Source organism: Cibotium barometz, chromosome 18 (genome assembly GCF_041138505.1).
Source record: "Cibotium barometz isolate CiBa-2024 chromosome 18, ASM4113850v1, whole genome shotgun sequence".
Classification (NCBI taxonomy): domain Eukaryota; kingdom Viridiplantae; phylum Streptophyta; class Polypodiopsida; order Cyatheales; family Cibotiaceae; genus Cibotium; species Cibotium barometz.
The window spans coordinates 47,400,612-47,421,634 of record NC_141063.1 but is presented as its reverse complement, the minus strand read 5'-3'; the positions used below and the strand labels follow the sequence as shown (position 1 = coordinate 47,421,634).

The 21,023-nt window shown below is 44.0% G+C and overlaps 1 protein-coding gene across 3 annotated transcripts in view; it reads right to left on the bottom strand.

Moving 5' to 3' along the window:
- Nucleotides 1-4,422: 4,422 nt before the first annotated feature.
- SKL2 (shikimate kinase like 2) overlaps nt 4,423-21,023 on the bottom strand; it is a 57,526-nt gene continuing 40,925 nt past the window's right edge. The window contains exons 5-8 of one of the 3 annotated variants that reach the window (XM_086812692.1): nt 20,582-20,639; nt 20,351-20,469; nt 7,488-7,664; nt 4,423-5,092 (exon numbers count right to left, since the gene is read on the bottom strand). In XM_086812692.1, the coding sequence (XP_086668818.1) occupies nt 4,977-5,092; nt 7,488-7,664; nt 20,351-20,469; nt 20,582-20,639 (470 nt within the window). In that variant the 3' untranslated portion in view covers nt 4,423-4,976. Of the gene's footprint in view, nt 5,093-7,487; nt 7,665-20,350; nt 20,470-20,581; nt 20,649-21,023 lie in introns of all 3 variants that reach the window. The other 2 variants (XM_086812690.1, XM_086812693.1) reach the window with 2 other exon arrangements.

The following is a 21,023-nucleotide window of genomic DNA, read 5'->3' as shown; positions in this document are numbered from 1 at the left end:
CTCGCATATGCGTCTAGGTGACTCATCTTAACCCAAAGCTTCTCGCTTGAGATAGATCCAAAGAAGTCTTGCCTTCTTAATAAGGATGCACTCTGTTGAGTCTTGGTCGTTTGCTAGGACAAAAGGTTGGGTGTGTTTGAGAAGGTATGGTTTGATGCACTACAACTAGCTAGATTGTCATTTCCAACAATAAGTCTAGATCGAGTTCGCAAGAAAGGATTTCTCTTAGCTGAAATTGTCTCTACAAATGGTCTGAATGTATTTAGATACGTGTTCTATCCAATTTGCACAAAAAAATATTTAAGTTTTTTGGTTTTTTTAATCTTTTTTTTTTAAGTTAACTCACATCATGCCTAGTTGAATCACATTTCATCCCTCACATTTGGTTGACTCATGTTTTTTGTGCCTCACATTTCACGTCTCACGCAAAATTTAGAGCAACTTGGCTCATGTCTCACGACTTGCTAACTATTGACATCCCACAACTGTATGAAATGACTCACATTTCATGCCTCACATCTAGTGACATGTCTCACGTCTCATGTCTCATGTATCACATCACATCACGTTCCACATCTCATGTATCACCTCTCACATCACCTCCCATGTCACATCTCACGTTTAGCTGGACTCACGATTCACAAATTTTTACGAAATAGCTCATTTTGGTCTCGTGAGCTAGACACATGACGCACACATCTCTCATGTCTCATGATTGATGAGCTATGAGCTAGGCTCAAAGCTCATGTGGCATGTCGCACATTTTTTGTACTCACGTCTTATGTCTCTCATGTCTTGCATCTAGTTTGACTCTCAAATTTTTTTTTTTATGAATTAGGTCCACCAATTTTTATTTCTTTGTGAAATAGGTGCACTTGGGCACTGATTTCAAGTAGTGTGTGGGATCCATGCCTCAATTAGGATTGTGATTATTGAGCAATAATTGTACTTAATGCTCTAATTATACTTGGACAATAATTTTTTTAAGAAATTGATGTTGGTAGGGATTGTATAATACAAAACGATATATAGGACATCGGTAGGTGTGTCCTTACTAACGAGTCTTTAAGGCAAATGTGGCTGGTACAATAAAAGGTTCACCTACCCTTTGACTCAAGCACATGTCTTGATTGACTCACGTCTCACGTCTATTATATATAGCTCACATCCATATTTGTTATAGGTCATGCTCACATCTCATGTCTGTTATAGCTTACGCTCAGGGATTTTTTTACGCATGATTATATACTTGTGTCCCCTATCTAAGAGGTGGTTTAGCTTGGATTTTTTGAAGTTTTTTGAGCTAAAAGGAGATGATTAATATTCTTAACCTTAATTAATGATATTTATCCAAGTGATTAAGTGTTTTTTGGTTGTTTTTAGTTTTGCATGCTTCCAAGCTACCAATGCATGAAGAAATGCATGAACAAAAATAAACTTTGACACTCTAATCCACACCTAATGAAACTTAAAGCTTATGTTTTTGGAGTGGATTACACTCCTAATTACAAATGCTAAGCTACTTATTGGTTCAATGCAATGAAATCTAAGCCTTTTGGACTTCAAAATCATGCAAATCACCAAGAAACCACGGTTTCTTCCTTCCATGCGCTACAACACCCTATGGCAAACAAGCTTCAAAACAAAATAAAAAACAACAAACCAAACACATCCAAAGCTCCAAAATTGATGTTTTATGGAGTGCAATCTCCTAATCAACAAAGCGGGCAAGGTTAGGTGATCCTAATAGCTTGGAATGAAAAAAATAGATCTAAATCACCAAGAAACCAAGGTTTTTTCCTTCCAAGATATGCACTAGAATGTGCTAATGCAAACAAGATTCAAAACAAAATAAAAAACAATAAACTTATACACATCCAAAGCTCAAAACCGTATGCTTTTTGGAGTGTAACCTCCTAAGGCAATATTGGGTGATCTTGATAACTTAGAATGGGAAAAACAATAGAGCTAATGCCCTAGGCTTTCCCCGTCTCGACGATGCCAAATATGTTCAAGTCAGTAGCCTACCTTGTCTAATCAAGTGTCGTTTGAGTACTTCACCATAGAGCCTCTAATGTAACTTCCCGTATGAGTGTGCTAGCTCTCATCCATCACGTCCTCACTCCATTGTCACATGAGAATGCTCTTTGCTACAGGGAAGAAGGTAGAGCTTCCTTTGACTAAATGGAGGCAAGAAGGACATAGCCTTCGCCCAGTGGTTCTCTCTCACAAAAGACGGGTGGAGAAGAGGGTAATGAGAAGGAGAAGAGACTTTACAGAAGGTCAAGCAAGTGAACTCGTGTTTACCTATGAAGTGGTTTTAACAACATGGCATGTGCCATATGCCTATGAAGGTATCTAGAGCTCACAATGAATCCATCCTCGAAAACTCATAGGAAGGTCTCTCTGTAGAACTGAAATTTTATAGGGAGGGGCATCCATGTGCGGCTTGTGTGTGAAGCTTCGTAAGGTTGAGAAATAATGTCTTGCTTGGAGAGATCCAAGAAAGGGAAGTCAAGATTATACTAGAAGGGGAGAAGGCAAGCCATCTTAAGGCCATGTCAATCAAACCACATGAAAACCCATGAGTATCAAGACATGTCCCATCTCTCTTGTGTAAGCTAAATGTGTGCATCAAGGGGTAATTACAAAAGGCGATTTGCATTATGTGTATACACATGAAAACCCATTACATCCCTCTTGTGTAAGATGCATGTGTAAATCAAAGGATAATTATACGGAAGGTGATTTGCACTATATGTATCCTCATGAAAACCCACGAGTATCACGACATGTTCTCTATCCCTCCTGTGTAAACTACATGTGCAAATCAAGGAGTAATTACGGAAGGCGGTTTGCAATTTTTGTGTGTATACACATGAAAACCCATCCCATCTGTGTACGCTGCATGTGTAAATCAAGGGGTAATTACGGAAGTCGATTTGCATCATGTGTACACACGATATATATAGGTGATAATCTACAAAAGTGCATATGCGATGCTCCAAACTCAGCAAAGATGATCTCATGTGGCACTCATGGCTTACTCAGGATCATGTGAAAGCATCTTGAAGTCTCCTCCAAACCTTCCTCTTAGTGTAAGATACACACGTGTAAGCTACATGGAGGACTCAATGGACATTATGTGTACACACACGTTATACATAGGTGATAGTATACGAAAGTGCATCTATGACCAAGGGGGATGCTTAACTCTAGAAGGAAGCACTAGACCCTACAGAGATGGGGTTATGAAGGACATCTCAAAATGCAGGTCCATATCACGTTTCTAGACATGGAAGCCATGCATGAGCTATTGATTTTTAGAGGGATGTCCCGTCGGTCCACATCTGAGAGCCTTGTCTCGCGCCTGTCCATGCATCGACACCACCTGGCAAGAGGATGTCTTGTTGGGAGAACTCCACAATGTTGCCAACAAGGGGGCATATGGGGATCTTCCTTCCTGCGGTAAGTGAAGGCAGATATCTCAAGTGGGAAGGAACACACTGCAACATGCAAAATCTGCAAGCCAAGCATGGATTAGCACATCCACATGAACGAGGCATCCCCTCATGTGCGACCACCATGAGTATTCTATGCAAGTCACACCTAAATAAGCATGCCACACCTCCTGATCTATGTACTGATTATGGCTCCTATAAGTATACTCCCATACTCCAGGTATCTCTCGGGGCTCTGACAAGTACAGACTATGTTCCTTCCTAGGTAGTTCTCAGCAAAGCCACCGAGGTCGGTTCCATGTGGCCATGTGAGGCACACTTCCCGTCATCCGAGATTTCTTTGTGGGATGATGATGTGATCATCTCCATACATGGCCCATTTTCCTGCTTTGTGTACTCCACCTACAAGATATGAGACCATCCCCTATGTACATCTCGGTGCCTTTCAAGGCAACCCGCTTTGCCATGAAGGTCTAGTGAGCGATAACATCCTTGAATTTGAGGAGGAGAGGCCTCTCTCTGGTCACGTCTTTCCTCACACACCATATCCATCAATGAATGGGGTGTGCCATCCATGCCCATTTGTTTGCGTAGTTACTTACCATCCAATGAATCGGGTGCAATCCATGCCCATCTGTTTGCATAGTTACTCACCATCTGGTTTGGGGGAAGCTCGTGCTGGAGCTCTTTTCAGGGCTTCATGGAATGCTTCATTTGCGCTTACCTATGCCTACAGCTCCAGCTTAGCAAAATTGGTGTCGATGATAGCATGCCATCGCCGAGGCGAGGGAACCTTCCGTCACCAAAAGCAAGTTAAATCCCTCATACATCCCTGTTATGGTGTCCATTGATCGTGTACATTCCAATTTTACACGCAGCTGGAAGAACTTAGAAGCTCCGCAGCGAAGCTCTTAATTTAAATCCGACTCCTTCAGCAAACGAATTGAGACGCCAGCGGATAGGAATAAATCATGTTTATAGTTCGAGACTAAGGAAAGCCATGGCAAGCAACCTTAATAAAGAACTTCACCAATGCAAGTGCCCAATTCTTGTAATCCTAAGACAAGCTAGCTCCTTCCCCCTGGCTTCGATGACAGACTCGGTGCAGAGTAAGAAAAAAGAGGGATCCCAAAAGCAAGTACTTCCATGGAAATATCAAGTAACAAATAAAACAGTCGTCTTTTGAGACGTTGAGCTATGCTCATTAAACATTGTTGCCATTCTTTGGAGTTTGGACGGTGTTCAATAATAATGGTCTAGACTCCAGTTGACTAATGACTCATTTGGATCAGAGCTCACAGCTCTGTGGAGATTCCAAAGAGAGGAATTTGTAAAGGAGAGAGAGAGAAGGGGGGAAGAAGGGAAGAACAGAGAAGCTTGATTGATCTGGCAATCTGTACAGAAATGGTCGCCCCAGAACATAAACCTACAAACCCTCAACTGTCAGCTCAAACATTTAGGACCTGTTCTACTATACACTGCCTGAAAGGATCAAACCCTACAACTGTAGGGACATCAAAATGCCATGGTCCTAGATGTTTTGCCTCCACCCCCAGATGGATCCCAGCCAGGAGGCATGATGTTAGGCCAATCGCCACGGCAACCAAGCCTAACATATAGGTTCTTCTTGCCTGCAAGGACCAAAAAAAGTATCAGTTTTACTGATCAAAACAAATTTCAGCACAAACAACTGCAGTACTTTCATTATTGCATGCCCCACGTTTGATCTTTTAAGGTGAAATTTGCAGGTTTAGTGTCCCATACAGCAGACGAACAGCCTTCAACAGGGAGGACAGGGCAGAGACGCCTCAGTGTGTGAACAAGGCAGGCCCAAATCATTAACAAACTCCATATTGCTGCTTGTAAAAATCAACACTTTTCAATGAGTAAAGGCATGTTGGAGCTCTATGGACGCGTGTACTAGAAGCACCCTCTACCCTCTCTACGCTAGTTTTGCATAAATAAGATCCAAGAAATCAACTTTGAAGGAAGCTTATGCAATGCATGTTAGGCAAACATGGTTAGTTGGAACCTCAGTTGGAGAAACTTTTCACCGAGGCATACACCAAAATGTTCTCCTCCTCTTAATTGGTCTCAATTGTCCAAGGTGCAAACTCCAATCAGGTTTGAGACAAACACTACTTGCAACTCAAGAGAAAGATTGATAAGCAGCCCTTTATGTGGAATGCTATTTATAGTGAACATGGGCCTCTTGGGGGCTTATGACTATATGCAGTGATCCACATGGGATAGAAACCCAACCTAACTTAAGAGGCCTCCTCCCAGAGAGGGAAAGGTTCACTGTACGCTCGTCACACAACGATAAAGCAACAAGCGTAGCAAGGGGAGAAGCACGAGCCTAAGTCCCCTATGCCCTCTGCAAACACTCGAGGCTCTACTTAGGTACTTTTTCTTTGATAGACCGAAAAATCTCTCTAATGGTATACAAAAATATGTGTCAAGATTTAGTAGCATTGTAAATGCCAAGGTTGAGATGTAACTGTAAGAAAACACAATAGCGGAAGCGGAATCTTCAGAATACAAAGCACTGAATTGTAAACAGAAATGGACAGTAAACAATGTTACTGCTTACGAATTTGGATTACAAACGAATGATTGTCCACCCACCATGTGCTCCGGGTAAGGAGCTTTGATGGCTATCTAGATAGACTCTAGGCGGAGGATGTCTTGCTTACAAGAGTACTTGAAGACAAAGAGGTAGCTCCACTCTAGATAGCAAGTAGATGGCATGAGGGAACTTGCCTTCACACCATGGGCAAGGTGGGTGACAATGTCACCACTCTGGCTAGGGTGCTAATTTGATTTTGTTTTCTCTAATTTCCATTATTCTTTATATTTTCCCATCCATAATGTCAAAACTTTAGCACTATAACCATTTCTCTATTTTATTTTTCTCAAGGTTAGTTACCTCATTATTTTTCTCTAGGTTAGTGACCTCAATATTTTTCATAATAAATTTTTATTGTTTTTTTAAGGTCATGAGGATCATCAATACTCAATAAGTCCACCATGCAAGGGGTACTTAGACAAAAAAGATAGCTTTTGATGATGATGCATTTATACTTGATATTGGAAATTATCACACACCATTTTGGAAATTTCTTCCATGGATCGGGCAGCCGGCTTCATAGTGCACAGTCGAGAGCCCAACGATGAAATCCATACTAATACATTCCCACTTCATCTATGAAATCTCTAAGTGGTATGAGCAAAGGCTACCAAACTAGTCTATATTTAGTGCCCAAGGTCGGCATAGAGACATAAGTCGGCCACATCGGCCAAACCCTGACTTGGTCAAAATGACCAACCGCCTATATCATCCGATTGGGACCATATTAGACTACAACATTGTCCAATAGGCACTTAGCGCAGCTCCCACAGCCATCTAAGACCGTCTCGACCCTCAAACAAGCCTCGCAATCCGAGAGCAGTGTATCCTCGGTTTGTTGTTTATCGTCACATAGTCTACACAAGCATGCATCTTACTTGGTAGAGTACCAAGTCTACATAAGACATCTCCTAACCATCTGGCCACCATCCAGTACCTAAACTGGGAATCTGTCAGGTGCCCAGGTGCTCACCTCATCAGCTACTCCTCATTTAGGGGGCCTTACAAAATAAAGCACATCCATCATCCGCACTAACAACATGAGGGTGAAGCACTGAGGAAATGCTTTTCAAACAATAACATGTACACTCTATCCTTCCTTGGGAATGGAGCAAATCTGTCTATCTTTTCTACCATAATGCAGAAATCTACTGCAGGGTTTAGAACCCTTGCACATGCCAAGGCTGCAATGTAATATTGAAACTCTACCCTCCCTCACTTAAGCGACAAGCTCAAAAGAGAAATTACAATTGAAACAGTAATGGAAAAATGCAGAAGAAAAAAGGCATTCCCAAGACCCCAACGACGCTCTGACTGCTCTTTAAACTTCCATAGATTTTAGAGCCTCTCTAACAACAAACAAAGAGGAATCATATATTAGTCCAATCAGTCCATACCTGGAAGATCCTTTTCTGACTCAAGTAGATACTTTAAAGCTTTAAGGCACCCTTCTGCTGCAGGTCGGGCAGAATCTTCCTCCCAACCAGACAGTGCCACGATTACTTCTGCATTAGCATAAGCCTTACTTCCTTCTTGCTTAGCCTTTACTGCCTCTTCTTCAGCAGAAGCCTCATCTGCCCTCAAAAAAAAAAAATCCTCAAGATTTGAGTTGAGTAGAATGGCACAATACTATCCAATGCAAATGCCCTAAAAGCCCAAATTACAATCATTCTCTTCGCCTCTTACCTGACACCAATTCACTATCAGATTCCTTACTGTTTGCACCAGTAAAGCCTTGAGGGCTCTCCAGCTAATGTGACTAACATTAGCCAGTGAGCACTGAACCCCATGTCACAAGATATGCTACTGTATGAGACTCTTAACTGAGTTGTCTTGCAACAATAAGTAGCTACGCGGCTATTGCAAGAACTTTATGCTCCATGCTCACAAGAAGCCTGTAAGTGTATGAAAACGTTTTGTGTGCAAACAAATTTTCTCTAAATATGTTCAGATGGATCTAACAGCAAGACAACACGAGAATGTGTAGACATTCTAGGATCAGTTGGAGTTACATCTATATGTGCTCAGCATTGGTCAAAAGAGAAGGGGAACCCAACAACTTTTTGGCAGAAGAAAATATGTTTTTAGTGATTTTGAAATTTAAAATGACACTTAATATAGTGACTTTTTTGGGTATTGTATCATGATTGCAGAAGCTAAGACTAAGTAACACTAATGACAGACCGAATAGAGACTTGATTAAATAATCACAATGAGACACTGCAAGTATACACAAGAAAAGGTGATAGACCTAAACTACTGTATATTGCCAAAACATGAATATATACAATGATGTCACATATCTAGATTCTAAACACTATGCAAAACATTGATGAGATGCCTTGTTTGCTGCCTGATTCCGCGTCTGCGAACCCCAAATCTCCATACTCATGAATGACCCCCCACCTCACTTTTTATAGGTATCTTCAGGGCTTGGTCAGATAGCTGAGAGCTGGTCAGCCAGTTGGACAGCTCCACAACCATATAAAAAGAGTGCATACTGCTGTCCACACCCGGCTGGTCCATGGGCACCAGGTCTTCACACCTTTGGGCGTCCAAAGTGCTGCCCAGGTTGGCCGTATTCGGCCCCGAACCCTGCATTTTAGGCGGTTGCGGCTTTGCGTTTTGTGCATGTGCATCCTACTCAAGGCATGCACGTGGCATTCCCTTTTGCTAAACTTGGAGCACTGGAGTCCTGTTAGAAATAATGTCCTGATATTATTATGGGCAGTGGCCAATGTATTAGGACCGGCCGGGCACTTTTTACTCACTTTAAGTGAGGATTTTTCCCCGCGCCCAATAAGGCGCCCAACTTACCGTTATGTGAAACGGGCACCAGTTAGGGTTATTATATGCCCTAAGTTTTGTAACAAACTTATCTTCATAATTTGTGCTCCATCGTTTTGCTCCTTGCCTCCACACGTTTTGCTTCTGTTTGTTCGCGTGCTCCACACCGTCTCTCACTCACAATTGGTATCAGAGCAGGTTGTTGTTCCTGCTCCCGCCTTCCCTACTGCTGGTGAAGCACTTTCGTCGCGAAGAAACACCTCTATTGTGCTGGTCGCCTGCTTCTGGTGCTGAAAAACAAGTCGCCCTCCTTCTACAGACCTGGGCGACTGCTTTCTGTGTGTCACGGGCACTGTTCTGGTGCAAAAAGCAGTGCTGGTCGTTTTTCTACAGGCCGTACAGCATCTGTGCAGCACGTGTGGCTGCTGGTTGCTGTTTTTCTGTTCGTACAGGTCTGTACGACCAGTTTTGCTGCTGTTTTCTGATCGCACAGCAGCCGTACAGATGTCGTACAGCTCTATCTGCTGTTTTCTGTCCGTACAGTTCTGTACAGCACCTGCTGGTTGCTGTTTGCTGTCCGTACAGTCTTCCGTACAGCATTGTACCGTCTTCTGCATCAGTTCGTACTCAGCAATCTGCAGCAGCAACTCGGGTGAGTCTACCTGCTGTATTTTGGAGCTTAACTGTGAATTTTGTCAGCAAATCAAGTCCGAAATTTGGGGCTTTTGCTGTTTTTATGTTGCTGCACAATCTGTGACAGCTCCCACAGGTTTTTTGTGGGAATCAGAGAAATTTGAGCCACCAGAAATTTGGGGCTTTTGTTGCTGTGCTGTCTATCTGTGTGAAACAGACAGTCTCGAGCAATATTTGTGGACTCTTGTGCAGTCAGTCTCTTTTGCAGGTTACAGTTTGCTCTCATGGCACAGAACACCGCTGATGTGTTTGGGTTTTTAGCCCAGGAAGATAAGTTGGATGGAACCAACTATTCCCTGTGGAGCTTTATGATCAGGAATCTGCTAGTTGCAAAGAATTTGTGGAATTATGTAAGTGGAGCTGAGGCAAGGCCTATGCATGTGGCCCCAGCTACCCCTCCACAACATGGCAGGCAGCAGGTTGTACTACCAGCTCCTCAGGCACCTACACAGGAACAAACTAGGTGGGATTCCAGGGATGCTCAGGCACTCTCTTTGATTGCACTTTCAGTTAAGAGGTCCATTATTCCGCATATCCGTTCATGCAGGACATCTCAGGCTGCATGGGATACTTTGGAGCACATGTATCAGGCTCGCAATGAGGCTAGAGTTGCCTTTTTGAAGCGGGAACTATCACACTTGTGCATGGATGAGGGTGATTCTATGCAGGATCATCTTACGAAGATTCAGGATTTGAGAGAACAGCTCTTGAATATTGATGAAATCATTTCTGATGCTGAGATGGTCACCACTACACTTAACTCCTTACCGAGCTCTTATTTGGGTTTTCATACATCTCTTCACTTGTCCATGAGGGGTAATCCAGTCCCTCTATCCTTTCAGGATTTGGTTGGACTTTTGCTGCAGGAAGAGCAGACTCGGAAAAATGTCATGCAAAGAGGTGGTGAGCAAGCATTATTTGCCAAGAACAAGGGCAAAGGAAAATCTGGTGCATATAAGCCTAAGTCAGAATCAGGACAGCCATCTAGTAAAGAGAAGGATGATGCACAGAAACCTAAAAAGAAGGGTAAGTGCCATTACTGCAAGAAGCCAGGTCACTATATTCATGAATGTCATAAGAGGATAGCCAAGGAAAAGAAGAAAGAGTCTGGTAATTCAGTTGAAGACTCTTCAGATGTGGATAACAAGAAAGATGATGCCACAGTCAATCTTGTGGAAGAGGATTGGTGCTTCTTTACTTGCAGCTATGATCCCTCAAATGAGGTTCATTCACTCAGTGTGAGTGAAAGTGGTGATGTATGGTTCTTTGACAGTGGTGCCTCAAGGCATATCACGTCCAGAAAGGATTTGTTTGGCAAGATGGTACCTTCTTCATGTGGCAGAAAGGTTACGTGTGCAAATAATGCTTCTTATCCAGTTCAGGGCACAGGGGATGTTATGCTTACAGCCATTAATGGCTCAGAATTTCTCCTTCAGGATGTATTGTATGTGCCTGGGATAAAGAAGAATCTTCTCTCAGTGTCTTCTTTTGCAAAGAGAGGGCTGGTTGTTTCCTTTGAGGATACTAAATGTATGGTCCGTGACAGGGAAAGTGATTTTGCTTTGGTTGCTACAGGGACCTTATGTCGCGGCTTGTACCGTCTTGATCCTTATGAGAGGCACAGTGCATGTGTTGTTTCTACCTTTACATCTGCTGTGCAGGATGCAGAGTTGTGGCATGCCAGGTTTGGGCATGTAAATTATGGCAGTCTCATGGCACTTCAGAAGCTGAAAATGGTAGATGCCCTACCTAATTTAGAGACTCCTCCGAGACATGTGTGTGAGGGATGTATTTTGGGAAAGATGCATCGTCAGGCTTTCAAAAAGGATAGAGTTGTTAGAGCTGTCCGCAAATTGCAGCTCATTCACAGTGATGTATGTGGTCCAATGAGGACACAATCCTTGGGAGGTCATTGGTATTTTGTTACTTTTATTGATGACTTTTCCAGATATGCCTGGGTGTATGCTTTGAAGAACAAATCTGATGTCTTTATGCATTTCCGACATTATGTCAACATGGTTGAAAATGCAACAGGACAAAAAGTGCAGACTCTCAGAACTGACAGAGGGGGGGAATACTTATCTAAAGTATTTGATGCTTTTTGTTTAGAGAAGGGCATAGTACACCAGTGTACTACACCATATACACCTCAGCAGAATGGTGTCGCCGAACGAAAGAATAGGTCACTCATGGAGATGGCCAGGTGTATGCTGAAAGCAAAGGGATTGCCACATAAGTTTTTGGGTGGAAGCTCTTATGTGTGCCACTCATGTGTTGAACAGGTGCCCTACAAAGGCACTCAGATCTGTTACACCCTATGAAGCTTGGTTTGATCGGAAACCTAGTGTTGATTATTTTCGTGTGTTTGGTTGCTTGGCTTATGCACATGTACCACAGGAGCTTCGTGGGAAGCTTGATGATAAAGCCATAAAGTGCATATTTGTTGGCTACAGCAGTCAAAGTAAAGGGTACCGTCTCTATAATCCTGTCACACGGAGGATTTTTGTGAGCAGAGATGTTGTTTTTGCAGAGAATTCAGCACAACCCATTGCTGAATTTAAATTTCAGCAACCTCAGGAGTCTTTTGATGTATTTGAAGGGTTGATACCCATTGGCATAGGAACCACAGCTGATATACCGGCTGAATTTCAGAATTTGCAGCCACCACCTCGTGTGTTTGATGCTTTAAATCAGCCCCAGGCTGAGCCTGACACACAGCAAGCAGAAGAGGATATTGTTGTACAAGAGAGGACAGCTTTGCAAGAAGCTAGAACCATTCCTCGTTGGGCTATACAGACTCTTCAAGAGAGTAGACTTGCTGCTCCATTACCAGGTAGGACACGTAGGAGTACACGTGAGGCTGAAAGCTCTCACTTTTCAGAGTCAGCTTGGGTGAGTTCTATTATGGATGAAGAGGAACCTGAGAGTTTTGAAGATGCAAGTGAAAATCAGCATTGGATGCAGGCCATGCAAGCTGAATTGGATTCTATTGTTAAGAATCATACATGGGATTTGGTGGATTTGCCTCCTGGCAAGAAGGCAATTGGTACAAAGTGGGTTTATAAGGTTAAACGCAAACCAGATGGTACCATTGAAAGGTACAAAGCAAGGCTGGTTGCTAAGGGCTATGCTCAGAAAAAGGGCATAGATTATGAAGAAACTTTTGCCCCCACTTCTCGGATGACCACCATCCGTGTTGTTGTTGCTATGGCTGCACATTATGGCTGGTTTGTACATCAGTTGGACATAAAAACAGCCTTTTTGAATGGTGATCTTGAGGAAGAGGTTTATGTGATACAACCTCTTGGTTTTGCTATGTCTGGTCAAGAGCACAAGGTGTGCAAGTTGAGGAAAGCTTTGTATGGCTTAAAACAAGCACCGCGTGCCTGGTATGCAAAGATTGATGCATTTTTGACTAGCCAGGGGTTCACCAATAGTCCAACTGAAAGCACCCTCTACATCAAGAGAGATGGGGGGGATATTTTGATAATCATTCTTTATGTAGATGATATGTTGCTCACAGGTACTGATGCGGATAAAATTTCAGATTTTAAGTCTGAACTCAAATCTGCTTTTGAGATGTCAGATATGGGTATGTTGCACTATTACTTGGGCATACAGTTCATACAAAGTGAGAAGGGTATCTTTATGTTACAATCGAAGTATGTACAGAGACTGTTGGAAAGATTCAAATTTCAAGATTGTAAACCTATTTCCACTCCTATGGAACCAGGGCTGAAACTTACAGTACATGATGGCAGTGAATCTTTTGATGCTATTCTATATTGTCAGGCTATTGGGTGCCTGATTTACTTGTGCAACACCAGACCGGATATTCAGTATGCAGTATCCCAGGTGAGCAGATATATGCACAGCCCACGGATGCTTCATTGGCAAGCTGTAAAGCGTGTGTTTCGTTACTTGCAAGGCACCAAGTCTTATGGCTTGATGTTTCCCAGGGGGGGTGACTTGCATTTACATGCATACAGTGATTCAGATTGGGCTGGTGACTTCGACACAAGGCAGTCTACCAGTGGTAATTGTTTCTTTTTGGGACACTCCTGCATTTCATGGTTGAGCAAGAAACAATCTACAGTAGCTACCTCGTCTTGTGAGGCTGAGTACAGGGCAGCTTTCACAACGACAGTGGAATGTGTTTGGCTACGCAGACTCTTGGCAGATCTTCATCCTTTATTGGAGGAGCCTACTCCGATTCTCACTGACAGTCAGAGTGCTATTGCAGTAGCACGGAATCCTGTGTTTCATGCACGAACGAAACACATAGAGATACATTATCATTATGTCAGAGAAAGACTTCATGCAGGGGAGATCAGCATGATCTATTGTCCAACACATGACAATGTCGCAGACATTTTCACCAAAGCTTTACCTCGAGAAAAGTTTGAAGCTTTCCGCAAAGCTTTAGGCTTACTTCCTTTTGGTGATTGACATCATGCCTTGTACCCACATTGGCACTGCAGGGGGGTGTTAGAAATAATGTCCTGATATTATTATGGGCAGTGGCCAATGTATTAGGACCGGCCGGGCACTTTTTACTCACTTTAAGTGAGGTTTTTTCCCCGCGCCCAATAAGGCGCCCAACTTACCGTTATGTGAAACGGGCACCAGTTAGGGTTATTATATGCCCTAAGTTTTGTAACAAACTTATCTTCATAATTTGTGCTCCATCGTTTTGCTCCTTGCCTCCACACGTTTTGCTTCTGTTTGTTCGCATGCTCCACACCGTCTCTCACTCACAAGTCCGGGGCACATGATGCTCCTTTGCTCCACTTCCATTGGAAACACACAAAACCCTAACTTATGTGCTGCAAAAATGCTTCGGCAGGTACAAGTGGGTTGCAAGTGCACACATGTATGAACAGGTACAGTCAGGTGAAGGTACGGCTGCAAGTTCGAGGCCTCTCCCCTTGTTTGCAAGATCGTCAGGAGCCACCCCATGTGGGACAGATTTGGGATTTTCTTCGTGCATCCCTCATTGGGGAGCCGAGCAAAATCACCAATATATATATATACCTAGATGAATCCAAGAACATGCCCTAATTCACCTTTTAGGAACGTGCATGTCCTATACTCATGGTAGTCAACCCACAAGACTATATAACTATCAACTCCATTATGCAGAGTATGGACTAGATACTACGACATCCCCACTAACGTCATCAGTGCCCAATAGTGGGTGTAGAACTCTGTATCAAGATATGCTCTCACCAGGCTTAGTTCCGTACGTCGTACGGATCAGATTGTACGTACGATTCGTAGTGTACGTATCCGTACGATCAGGTACGATTTTGCCCTGTTTTTGCCCATTGGAAATAGCCGTTTTTTCTGACCGTTTTCTGCCCATTTTTTTGGTTGTTTTCCTTTCATCTCTCCTGAGTCCTTCTATAAAAGCCTGAAGGACCAAGCCTCTCCTCCATCTACTCCAAGCCTCTCCTCCACCACTCTCTTGATGGACACTCTAGTAGTGATCATGTTGATGATCATGTAGATGTTGGTGATGATGTAGACTTTTGATATGTTATAGCTCTCTAGGCATTGGGCATCTATCTCCTTCTAGCCCATTGATGATGTATTGTAGTATGTAGTATCATGTATGTACGCATGTTGGCGGTCGCCCATGCCATGAGTTTTTGGCCTATCCTTTTGTAGCAATTTTGTACTCTAATGGCATGATGACATTATGTTCATGGTTCTACTATTTTGTAGCTTCTTGTCTACAATTTTTAAGTTTAGGAAGTTTTTTTTTAACGTACTAATATCGTACCGTACCTCAAAAAATTTTAAGGTACCAATTAGTACCGTATTTTATCGTACCGTACCATATCGTACCTTTCGTACTAACTAAGCCTGGCTCTCACACATGCACTCCACACACACACACACACACACAAGAGCATATATTCACACAAAGGCCTTCGTACTAAGTTTCTGTCAAACCTCCGGAGATATAGGGCAGACTCAGCCAGAATGAAGCCTAGCACTAAGGGAAGTAGCAAATAGAAAGAATTAGTACAGCAAATAAGTAGTTGATAGGGCAAATGCACCGCTAAAGATAGAAAGAATTAGCACAATATCAACTGGCCGCAACTCGGACGAAAACTTCACAATGTGAAATCTGCATGTCCGCTAATACGACTGAATTATATACCTAGATGAATCCAGGAACATGCCCAAATTCACCTTTTAGGAACATGCATATTATATACTCATGGTAGTCAACCCACAAGACTATATAACTATCAACTCCATTATGCATAGTATGGACTAGATACTTCGACATCCCCACTACCGTCATCAGTGCCCAATAGTGGGTGTAGAACTCTGTATCAAGATATGCTCTCACACACGCACTCCACACACACACACACACACACACAAGAGCATATATTCACACAAAGGCCTTCGTATTGAGTTTCTGTCAAACCTCCGGAGATGCAGGCTAGACTCAGCCATAATGAAGCTTAGCACTAAGGGAAGTAGCAAATAGAAAGAATTAGTACAACAAATAAGTAGTTGATAGGGCAAATGCACCGCTAAAGATAGAAAGAATTAGCAACTTGGACGAAAACTTCACAATGTGAAATCTGCATGTCCGCTAATACGGCTGAATTATATACCTAGATGAATCCAAGAACATGCCCAAATCACCAATATCCACTTTATTGGGCTTGTCTACTCTCAGGTGGCATTCCACTCACCCACGGAATGGCAGATCGAGTGATGCAGCAGGGCCCCATCACGATACCCAGCGCTCATGCGTACTTCACTAGATAGCACCAAGCTTCGACGGCCCCCTTGCAGGTGTTTCCGGCTTCCCATTTACAATCTGCTTCCCGGGCCTCAGGAAGGAGTATCACACTCTCCGCTGTTCGATTGGACAGATGATCGGGCACGTTCTGGAGCCCCCCCAAACTGCCGCCTCGGTGGTAGCCAGGGCAGCAGGAATTGCCTCCAGCAGAGTTTACGTAGCCTCTCCAGAGGCTCTCTTGCAGGTCTACAGGAGTGCCCGAGTTGAGTATTCACGACTATATGGCCAGCACTTCGTGTGTAGGCACATGGGGCGCCTTGATCAAGTTTGCCCATGCCGCCAGGTCCACTGTGGACGCCCCCCTGACCCTCCCTAGCCCCGCCTCAGCCTCCCCCAGAAAGGGCGGAGAACGCAAGAGCTCAGCACCACCCCCCTTTCCCTCCCCGAGAGAGGGCAACCGGCTAGCTTCAAGACGCACAGTAACCTGTGGCAGCCGGCATGTCTGCCATGCAGACGCCACCACCAGCCCCAGCAGGGACACCATCAGCCAGAGCATCAGGCAAGTGGGACCCCCAAGGTAACAATGTCTACTGGCAACCATTATGAGCATTTATCTCCAGATCAGGAGGTAGAGTGCCAGTTGCATGTTCTCAATCTTCTTTCCCAAGGTTCCGTTGCTTCCTCCCCTCCAACTCTTCCCCTGTCTGTGTACTCATACCCCGAAGACTTGCACTATAGTCTCCGCGAGTTGAGTGAGCCAGGCTCTAGTACGAGAGTGCTCGTTCATGTGTGGTCTCATAACGATAGTTACGTGTTCACTCAGCTCCAGGTGTATGAGGCTGGTGGTCATGTCACTTTGACTCATACAACGAGTCCGGCATCGATAGTCTACTCCGACACACTTTTGCTTGGGTAACTTGTCTTCATATTTGCATTGCATTGGATTATCTAGCTGGCAAGCCCTTGGAACTTGTACAGATTAAATACTCCAATAATATACTTTGGTATTGAGAGAGGGGGCGGGGGGGGGGGGGCATTCGTGGCCCCACTGGTGGTGTACCGAGCAATGCTTGTCTCTTGTAAATTATCTTGTGCAGTGATGTATCTTTCAGTTGTTTTGTGCAAGGTGGCTCCTACATTTTAAGTGTTGATGCGCGTATTATTCACGAGACGGCGCCCTAGGGAGTTCACACCTAGCTATTGTTGTTACAATGGTATCAAAGTACGGTCGTTTCCCTCCTCAGTGGGGAAACGGTCGTTTGGGCATTGACCTTACATTTTAAGTGTTGATGCACATATTGTTCATGAGACGGTGCCCAAGAATGTTCACACCTAGCTGTTGTAGTTACAGTGGTATCAGAGCATGGTTGTTTCCCTCTCCTCAATGGGGAAACAATCGTTTGGGCATTGGGCTCCGTGTGAATGGCGAGCCGTCAAACACCCTGCATAGTGGTAAAGGGGCTAGTTCACATGACCAAGCAATTGGAACTCATGCTTCAGAAGCTTTGGACAATAAGCATATGCATGCAGGTTATATAGTGGAGCAAGCCTTCTCGAGGTACAGAGAAGATGCAAGAGGATGACCCAAATGTATTGAAAGCAGAGATTGAGCGTGTCAAAAGGGAAGAAGAGCTCAAGATGCTCTATGATAACCCGCAAGTTCACAGGCTTGTGGAGGTCGCAACAACTACCTTACGTGCATTGGGGATTTGGTGAAGGGCCAAACAGGTGAACTTTGTGTTAAAGAACTCCTGCATGTGGAGACAAGTAATGCTGTCTCGCAGGATAAAGTCTTATGTGCACAAGGACGAGGCTTCAGTCACTTCCAAGCAAGCACCCCGCATGGGTCGGGAAAGGAAAGAGACGTACATGGCACAGAAAGTGGCAAACAGGATGTAAATGTATATGTGATGCATGAATCCTGTGGGGAAAGGGTTGGGCAAGTTAGCCGCCGTGCTTTGCCTAGGCCCTCCATGCTGCATGTTTCTTGCCACAGTCATGTGCATGCACCTAATGCGGCCCCATTGGATAAGGGGAAGAGGAAGCTGGAAGATGAGGGTCACCATGCCAAGAGACTTGAAGAATTCAAAGAAGGTGGCCATTGATGGTGCTGCCACTCCCCCTGCGGAGACGATAAAATCCATTTGGTTAGGCATCGTCTACACCTTGAGGAAACGTTGGGAGCACCTCATCAGTGATTCAGAGCTGAGTAGCGGCGTCCCATGGCCTTCCTACACACATGAAGTCCAGAACCCTTCCTCACTACAGGTGGTGACGGACCAATTTGGCATTATAGGCCCCCCATTGTGCATTTGCCCTTCCCCTCCCCTGATGTAGCCTCGCTCCAAGAGCGGCCAGCCGATGACAGAGGGCCCCCCTCTCTATTTTCACTTTATACCTCTTTCAAGGGATGTAAATACCAGGCTCCACATGTGAGTTTCTGTAGCTCGCTCTCTGCAAACGTTTTTTTCTTTTAAGAATAATGATCTTTTCTTCGGAAAAAAAATGATGTTGCTGCTTTTGCTGACATTTGCTGCCTTCCTTTCTCCCAAAACAAAAATATGACTAAGTGAGCTCAGGCAAGAAAACTTGGTCAAAACACCTCTGAACTGAACTGACTTCAGAGGATCTAGATGGAATGGCTGGGAGATTTGGAAGCTTGGTTCTCCGCTTACATAGCCATGGTATGTCATGCATCTGAACAAAGGTCTTTGTTATTTACCTTCTCCCTAGTCAATGATACGGGTACAATCTGATATTGGTCAAACCAATCGGCAAACTCATCATCATATGACACATCCTTGTGTTCTCAGCCGCTGATGAATTACTTCATCAACATCATATCAGAAAATACTGGAAGCTCTCCTGAAGATATCACTGTTTGCGTTGAAGGGTGCCCTTCAGACACATGATCTGAAATTTCTGAGATCACCAGAACTTTTGATATTGCTAGATCGGTTACCTGGTTTGGTTTGGGCGCCTTGCCTCACATTCATAACCTTTTTGTCCTTTTACCGACTAGACCTCACAACATGGGTAGATTCATCTCCTAAACCCTAACCAGTAGTTCTAGAATGGGTGAATTCATCATCATGTGACACATCCTCATGTACTCAGCCGCTGATGAGCTTACTTCATTGACACCATATCAGAAGGTACTAGAAGCTCTCCTGAAGATACCACTGATTGTGTTGAAGGGTGCCCTTCAGACACATGATCTGAAAGTCCTGAAATCACCGGAACTTTTGATATTGCTAGATCTGTTACCTGGTTTGGTCTGGGCGCCTTGCCTCACATTCATAGCCTCTTTTGTACTTTTACCGACTAAGCCTCACAACATGGGGGGATTCATTTCCTAAACCCTTACCAGTTGTTCTAGAATACTACACACATCTAAGTGTTGGAGCTGATGCATATTACAAAACAGCAGCTTGTGGGTGTCGTATAGTAGTAAAAGGGTGGACAACTCATGAGCGGCGGGCAGGCACCTTTCTGCAAGGCAATGTGAAGCTAACTGAGCAGGATACACCGTTTCATGTAGTGCCCAACAGCGCACCCAATGAAGCAAGGAGCCCAAGCCTGTACATAGGCTAAAACCCATGCTGATATGCATCTAGAGCAAATCAGTATAATCCGCCCCACATCCACGGATCCACCAATGCTTCCTATCCTCCATCTCACACTCCACATTGTGAAGTGCAGCCCCAAAGTCCCTCTTTGCATCAAGTCCATCTTCAACATTATGTGGCCAAACTTTGCAACCACCTTGTACATCTATGTACACCATGTCCCAACTCCATCTTCAACATTCTCTTGCCACAAAGTCTTTGCAACCACCTCGTACATCATCAGCAGTAAAGCCACTGCTTTATGGCCTGCCTAAGTATTTACCCTTACAAGACTGAAATATGTCAGATCACATGAATTTAAGGTTTGGTAGCAATGGTGATGAATGTCACATAAAATGCACTAGAAGGATGAGAGCCTGGAAAGCAAGTGTATTATTATTACCTATGGCTGTACTTCGAGACAACCAAATTGTGATCCCAGCATGTAAGTAGCCCCACTTCCCTTTCCGTGATGCTGCTCCATGGTGTCCTCCCAATGTTCCAACCACCAAACGGACATGCCTGTGCCCCACAAGGTCAAACGTGCATTTCATAATCTTATCCAAAATAGTCAGAAAGCCATGTAACAGACCCAAATGGACAAAATCAATAAACAGATCTTCTGGGATCCTACGAGTTCAAAGTGCTCAAAATTGTCGCCTCTGCTTCCACCACAGCATCTACCCCTTCTTCTGCAAGCACTGCAAGATACAAGGATTAGAATAGATGAAAAGCTAGAATCACAACCCCCAAAGGATCCACCAAGACCTCTCACCCATATTGCTATCTCCAGGCTGATCCTGAAAATATCAGGTTATTTAAGCCCACTTGTCACTTCTCTACCAAAAGCATGCCTTCAGCCTTCATTGAAAGCTAATATAAAGGAAAACTCCCACTAATAAAACAGAACTTAGGGCCATTACAGACGGATTCTCCACCCATCAGGCTAGAAGGTGTTGGACAGGGCAGGGAGATCTCCCCTGTCCACAGATAAGATTGTGTTTGCAAAGATCCTTATATTGTTATGGATGCTTGCCATGCCCATGAGACGACGGCTTTAAATTGCTCCCAACCAT